Consider the following 7,643-nt stretch of genomic DNA (forward strand, 5'->3'; position numbering starts at 1 on the left):
TGCCTCAATTTCAGAGCCTGTTATTGGTCTATTCAGGGATTAAACTTCTTCCTGGTTTAGTCTTGGGAGGGTGTATGTGTCCATGAATTTATCTATTTCTTCTAGATTTTGTAGTTTATTTTCATAGAGGTGTTTATAGTATTCTCTGATGGTAGTTTGCATTTCTGTGGGATTGGTGGTGATATCTCCTTTATCATTTTTTATTGCATCTGTTTGATTCTTCTCTCTTTTCTTCTTTATTAGTCTTGCTAGCAGTCTATCTATTTTGTTGATCCTTTCAAAAAACCAGCTCCTGGATTCACTGATTTTTTTGAAGGGTTTTTTTTTTGTGTCTCTATCTCCTTCAGTTCTGCTCTGATCTTAGTTGTTTCTTGCCTTCTGCTAGCTTTTGAATGTGCTTGCTCTTGCTTCTCTTGTTCTTTTAATTGTGAAGTTAGGGTGCTGATTTTAGATCTTTCTTGCTTTCTCTTGTGGGCATTTAGTGCTATAAATTTCCCTCTACACACTGCTTTAAATATGTCCCAGAGATTCTGGTATGTTGTACCTTTGTTCTCATTGGTTTCAAATAACATCTTTATTTCTGCCTTCATTTCGTTATTTACCCAGTAGTCATTCAGGAGCAAGTTGTGCGGTTTTCATGGAGTTGTGAGGTTTTGAGTGAGTTTCTTAATTCTGAGTTCTAGTTTGATTGCACTGTGGTCTGAGAGACAGTTTGTTATGATTTCTGTTCTTTTGCATTTGCTGAGGAACGGTTTACTTCCAATTATGTGGTCAATTTTGGAATAAGTGTGATGTGGTGCTGAGAAGAATGTACATTCTGTTGATTTGGGGTGGAGATTTCTGTAGATGTCTATTAGGTCTACTTGGTGGAGAGCTGAGTTCAAGTCCTGGATATCCTTGTTAACTTTCTGTCTCATTGCCGTGTCCAATGTTGACAGGAGGGTGCTAAAGTCTCCCATTATTATAGTGTGGGAGCCTAACTCTCTTTGTAAGTTTCTAAGGACTTGCTTTATTAATCTGGGTGCTCCTGTATTGGGTGCATATATATTTAGGATAGTTAGCTCTTCTTGTTGAATTGATCCCTTCACCATTATGTAATGGCTTTCTTTGTCTCTTTTGATCTTTGTTGCTTTAAACTCTGTTTTATTCGAGACTAGGATTGCAAATCCTGCTTTTTTTGTTGTTGTTTTCCATTTGCTTGGTAGCTCTTCCTCCATACCTTCATTTTGAGCCTATGTGTATCTCTGAACATGAGATGGGTCTCCTGAATATGGCACACTGATGGGTCTTGACTCATTATCCAATTTGCCAGTCTGTCTTTTATTTGGGGCATTTAGCCCATTTACAGTTAAGGTTAATATTATTATGTGTGAATTTCATCCCGTCATTATGATGTTGGCTGCTTATTTTGCTCATTAGTTGATGCAGTTTCTTCCTAGCATTGATGGTCTTTACAATTTGGCATGTTTTTGCAGTGGCTGGTACTGGTTGTTCCTTTCCATGTTTAGTGCTTCCTTCAGGAGCTCCTGTAAGGCAGGCCTGGTGTAACAGAATCTCTCAGCATTTGCTTGTCTGTAAAGGATTTTATTTCTCCTTCACTTACGAAGCTTAGTTTGGCTTGATATGAAATTCTGGCTTGAAAATTCTTTTCTTTAAGACTGTTGAATATTGGCCCCCACTCTCTTCCGGCTTGTAGAGTTTCTGCTGAGAGATCTGCTGTTAGTCTGATGGGCTTCCCTTTGTGGGTAACCCAACCTTTCTCTCTGACTGCCCTTAACATCTTTTCCTTCATTTCAACCTTGGTGAATCTGACAATTATGTGTCTTGGGGTTGCTCTTCTTGAGGAATATCTTTGTGACGTTCTCTGTATTTCCTGAATTTGAATGTTAGCCTGCCTTGCTAGGTTGGGGAAGTTCTTCTGGATAATATGCTGAAGAATGTTTTCCAACTTGGTTCCATTCTCCCCATCACTTTCAGGTACACCAATCAAATGTAGATTTGTTCTTTTCACCTAGTCCCAAATTTCCTGGAGGCTTTGTTTGTTTCTTTTTACTCTTTTTTCTCTAAACTTCTCTTCTCACTTCATTTCATTCATTTGATCTTCAATCACTGATACCCTTTCTTCCACTTGATCAAATCAGCTATCAAAGCTTGTGCATGCATCATGTAGTTCTCGTGCCATGGTCTTCAGATCCATCAGGTCATTTAATGTCTTCTCTATGCTGTTTATTCTAGTTAGCCATTCGTCTAATCTTTTTTCAAGGTTTTTAGCTTCTTTTCAATGGGTTCAAACATCCTCCTTTAGCTTGGAGAAGTTTGTTATTACCAATCTTCTGAAGCCTACTTCTGTCAATTTGTCAAAGTAATTCTCCATCCAGCTTTGTTCTGTTGCTGGTGAGGGGCTGCAATCCTTTGGAGGAGAAGAGGCACTCTGATTTTTAGAATTTTCAGATTTTCTGCTCTGGTTTCTTCCCATCTTTGTGGTTTTATATACCTTTGGTTTTTGAGGATGGTGACCTACAGATGGGCTTTAGGTGTGCATGTCCTTTTTGTTGATGTTGATGCTATTTCTTTCTGTTTGTTAATTTTCCTTTTAACAGTCAGAACACTCAGCTGCAGGTCTGTTGGTGTTTGCTGGAGGTCCTCTCCTGACCCTGCTTGCCTGGGTATCACCACCGGAGGCTGTAGAATGATAAATATTGCAGAACAGCAAATGTTGCTACCTGATCCTTCCTTTGGAAGCTTTGTCTCAGAGGGGCCCCCGCCTGTATGAGGTGTCAGTCAGCCCCTACTGGGAGGTGTCTCCCAGTTAGGCTACTCGGTGGTCAGGGACTCACTTGAGGAGTCAGTCTGTCCATTCTCAGATCTCAAACTCTGTGCTGGTAGAACCACTACTCTCTTCAAAGCTGTCAGACAGGGATGTTTCAGTCTGCAGAAGTTTCTGCTGCCTTTTGTTCAGCTATGCCCTGCCCCCAGAGGTGAAGTCTACAAAGGCAGGCAGGCCTCCTTGAGCTGTGGTGGGCTCCACCCAGTTCGAGCTTCCTGGCTGCTTTGTTTACCTTGTCAAGCCTCAGAAATGGTGGGCGCCCCTCTCCTAGCCTCACTGCTACCTCACAGTCCAATCTTGGACTGCTGTGCTAGCAGTGAGCAAGGCTCTGTGGGTGTGGGACCCACTGAGCCAGGCACGGGATATAATCTCCTGGTGTGCTGTTGGCTAAGACCACTGGAAAAGCACAGTATTAGGGTGGGAATGTCCCGATTTTCCAGGTACCATCTGACACGGCTTTCTTTGGCTAGGAAAGGGAATTCCCTCACCACTTGTGCTTCCCAGGTGAGGCGATGCCCTGCCCTGCTTTGGCTCACACTCCGTGGGCTGCACCCACTGTCCAACAAGTCCCAGTGAGATGAATCTGGTACCTCAGTTGGAAATGCAGAAATCACCCATCTTCTGAGTCACTCATGCTGGGAGCTGTAAACTGGAGCTGTTCCTATTTGGCCATCGTGGCTCCGAGAGCTCCGTGATTGTGTTTAAAAAGGGGGACAGGTGTTATGAAAATCGTTCTAAGAGATTTCTTCCTGTTTGTTTTTATTTCTTTTTTTTCTGAAAGACTACTACTACCAAGGGACACTAGAAGGCATTAAAGAGATCAAGTATTGCTTTTTTTAGTTTCTTATTGTTGAAATGTTAATTAATTTTAACATTTAATTTTAAGAGTAACATTGTAACTTATTTTTAAATCTAGTATACAGAAATCCAAGTGGTATTACAAGTGTTGGTGAGAATGTGGAGCTACCAAAACTCTCATGCTGGGCGGGTGGAAATGCAAAAGAGCACAAGTACTTTATAAAACACTTTGGCAGTTTCTTATAAAGTTAATCATAATCTTACCATACGATCCAGCAATCCCACTAATCTTCACAGTGGAAAATCTGCATCCCCACCCTGATTTCAGCGGGGCCTGAGCAGGGAGTTGTTATTTCATCCTCTGCTCAGCACAGGCAGGCAGTGCTCACATCCCCTACCAGGGTAACATCAGCAGGGTTTGGCAGTGATTAGAGCCTCCACTCCCACCTAACAGTGCCAGAGGGGCCAGTTATCCACAAATTCAGCATCACATGAAAATACTCTTTAGAAATACAGGTGAAATAAAGACATTCTCAGTCAGGAAAGCTAAGAATCTGGTCCCCACCCAAAAAAAATTACCATTAGAAATGGTTTTATGAAGATGTCTAAACAGAAAGAAATTGTGATATAAGAGAGTTTAAACTTCTGAAAGAAAAGAATATCAGAATGGGTGAACATAATAGACTATCTTGTTTACTCATGCGTGTCTTAAATTATATATTTCTTCTCTGACCTGCTGATATGGTAGATTACATTGATTCATTTTTGAATTTTGAGTACATCTTTTATACCTAGAGTAAATGTTACTTGGTCATGATTTATAATTATTTTTTTACATGATGGACACAGTTTGCTAATAATCTGTGATACACTTACAGTTTTGGTGCAGGGGGTTTTGTACTTTTTGTGTAATTGTTGTATCAGTGTAATAGTGGCCTATAAAAGTGAATAAAATTGAAAATGCAATATATCAAAATTTGTAGGAAAAAGCTGAAGCAGTACTGAGAGGGCAACTTAGAGAACTAGATAGTTTTGCTAGAAACAATAAAGGTCTTAAATCAATAATTTAGGCTCCTACTTCATGAAACTAGAAAAAAATAGCAAAATAAATCCAGCACAAACATAAAGAATGAAACAACAGAAATCAATGAAATTGAAAATAAGAAAACAATTATTTATGAAAAAACTAGTTCTTTAAAAAAACCTCTAACAAGACTGATGAAGAATAAAAAACAAAAGACACAAATTACAACTATCAATAATAAAACAGGATATATCACTACAGATCCTGAAGCCAAGATAATAAGGGAATATAAACAACTTTACACTCATAAATTTGACAACTTAAACCAAATGGACTAATTCCTTGAAAACTACAAAATATCAAAAATTCAATCAATGAGTTGAGTTGAAATAAACAATCTGAATAGTCTTATAATCCATTAAAGAAATTAGATTCCTAATTTAAAAGCTCCCTCAAAGTTATTTTCCATAGGAAAATTAGACTTTGACCTAAAGTTCACATTTTTTGCAAACATTAACTCAAAACTGATCACACTCTTAAATGAACATGGAAAATTTAATAAACTTTAAGACAAAAACATAGAATAAAAACATTGGTACACAGGGCTTGGCAAACAGTTCCTAAATTTGACACCAAAAGCACGATTCATGAAAGAAAAAGTTAACAATTTTTACTTCATCAAAATTTATGACTTTTGTGCTTAAAAATCCCTGAGAAGGCAATAAAAATGCAAGCTACACAGTGAAAAAATTTTGTAAACCACTTATCCAACAAAGGATTTTTATAAATATACATACATTAATATGTATACACAGAATATATATAGCATACATGAATATGTGTATACAAAATATACATAGGACTCTCAAAAAGGACTCTCAAAAATCCAACTAGAAAATAGACAAGACGTGAACATATATTTAACTGAAGATGGCAAAAGCAATGAAAATTGTTCAACATCATTAGCCATCAAAAAACGCAATAAATACTGACTTTATTGAGAAAGACTCTAGTATATAGGTAATAATACAAGCAGGACTGGTTTTTACTTGGTTTAATCCTTTTGTATAGAAATCTTCAGCTTAAAAAAAAGATGAAGGAAATTCTGCCATTTGAGACAATGTGAATAAATCTGGAGAACATCACGTTAAGTGAAATAAGCCAGATGTAGAAGGAAGAAAACTGCATTATCTCACATATACGTGGAGTCTAAAAACTAGAACTCACATAAGCAGAGAGTAGAATATCGTTGCCCAGGGGCTTGGAGAGTGGGGGAAATAGGGAGATGTTGACCAAAGGGTACAAAGTTTCAGAATAAGTTCCAGAGATCTAATATATGGCATGGTGATTACAGTTAATAATAATTACATGCCAGGCACAGTTGCTCAGTCCTGTAATCCCAGCACTTTGGGAGGCTGAAGCAGGAGCATTGCTTGAGGTCAGGAGTTTGAAACCAGTCTGGGCCACATAGTGAGACCCCATTTCTACAAAATAAATTTTTTAAAAAATTAGCTGAGTATGTAGTGGTGCTATTCAGGAGGCTAAGGTAGGAGAATCACTTGAGCCTGGGAGGTTGAGGCTGCTGTGAGCTGTGATCTCGCCACTCTACTCCATCCTGGGCAACAAAGTGAGATCCTGTCTTAAAAAGAAATTAACAATAATAATAATAATAAACTTGAAATTTGCTAAGAGAGTAGAGCTGAAGTGTTTTCACCACAAGCAAAAAAAAAAAAAAAAAAAATTGAAAAGGTAACTATGTGAAGAGATGGATATGTTAATTAGCTTGATTATGGTAATCACTTCACTATGTATATGTACATCAAAATACCATGTTGTAGAGCTAAAATATATAATTTTTATTTGTCAATTAGACCTCAATAAAAGTGAAACAAATATCTGCATACAATGCTTTGGGTTTGTGGTCTCCAAACATAGTTATTTCAGTCATTGGTGGTGCAGTTGTCAACTTTTTTTTTTGTTGTTGTTATTCAGTTTTTATTTCATAATCATAAACTTAACTCTGCAATCCAGCTAGGCATGGGAGAGAACAAGGAAAACATGGAACCCAAAGGGAACTGCAGCGAGAGCACAAAGATTCTAGGATACTGCGAGCAAATGGGGTGGAGGGGTGCTCTCCTGAGCTACAGAAGGAATGGTCTGGTGGATAAGATAAAACACAAGTCAAACTTATTCGAGTTGTCCACAGTCAGCAATGGTGATCTTCTTGCTGGTCTTGCCATTCCTGGACCCAAAGCGCTCCATGGCCTCCACAATATTCATGCCTTCTTTCACTTTGCCAAAGACCACATGCTTGCCATCCAACCACTCAGTCTTGGCAGTGCAGATGAAAAACTGGGAACCATTTGTGTTGGGTCCAGCATTTGCCATGGACAAGATGCCAGGACCTGTATGCTTTAGGATGAAGTTCTCATCTTCAAATTTCTCCCCATAGATGGACTTGCCACCAGTGCCATTATGGCGTGTGAAGTCACCACCCTGACACATAAACCCTGGAATAATTCTGTGAAAGCAGGAACCCTTATAACCAAATCCTTTCTCTCCAGTGCTCAGAGCACGAAAATTTTCTGCTGTCTTTGGAACCTTGTCTGCAAACAGCTCGAAGGAGACGCGGCCCAAGGGCTCGCCGTCGACGGCAATGTCGAAGAACCCGGTAGGGTTGACCATGGCTAGTAGTACAAGAATTTCCTCGGCGGCAGCGTCTGCAAAGCCATCAACTTTTTTAAATTAAAGACTTAGAGTGGTTTTAGGTTCACAACAAAAGTAAGAGGAAAGTACAGAAATTTTCCATGTTACCTTTGCCTCTATACAGGCATAGCATGTTCCATTATCAAGATCCCCAGCTAAAGTTTATGGCAACCTTGCTATCATTGCTTAGTTCCAGGAATTTTTTTGTCGATTCTTGATTTTCTACATAGACAATTATGGCATCTTGAAAGACAGTTTTATTTCTTCCTTCCCAATTTATATAAGTTT

General features: G+C 38.7%; 1 protein-coding gene across 1 annotated transcript; it reads right to left on the reverse strand.

The window, feature by feature from the left end:
• Nucleotides 1–6,719: 6,719 nt before the first annotated feature.
• LOC105525416 (peptidyl-prolyl cis-trans isomerase A-like) lies at nt 6,720–7,370 on the reverse strand. Its single transcript, XM_011961023.1, has 2 exons — nt 7,105–7,370; nt 6,720–6,996 (listed from the first exon to the last, which is right to left on the reverse strand). The coding sequence occupies exons 1-2, from the start codon at nt 7,332–7,334 to the stop codon at nt 6,837–6,839; spliced, it is 390 nt and encodes a 129-aa protein (XP_011816413.1). The 5' UTR covers nt 7,335–7,370; the 3' UTR covers nt 6,720–6,836.
• Nucleotides 7,371–7,643: the final 273 nt, after the last annotated feature.

The sequence above is a fragment of the Colobus angolensis genome, unplaced genomic scaffold (assembly GCF_000951035.1).
Source record: "Colobus angolensis palliatus isolate OR3802 unplaced genomic scaffold, Cang.pa_1.0 Scaffold532, whole genome shotgun sequence".
In the NCBI taxonomy this organism is placed as follows: Eukaryota; Metazoa; Chordata; class Mammalia; order Primates; family Cercopithecidae; genus Colobus; species Colobus angolensis.

Bases quoted from the DNA above. Each gene is read 5' to 3' on its own strand.
- LOC105525416 (XM_011961023.1), bottom strand. From the start codon at position 7,334: ATGGTCAACCCTACCGGGTTCTTCGACATTGCCGTCGACGGCGAGCCC. The intron at 6,997-7,104 runs CATCTATGGGGA...TTCCCAGTTTTT, and splicing joins AATGGCACTGGTGGCAAGTC to CATCTGCACTGCCAAGACTG.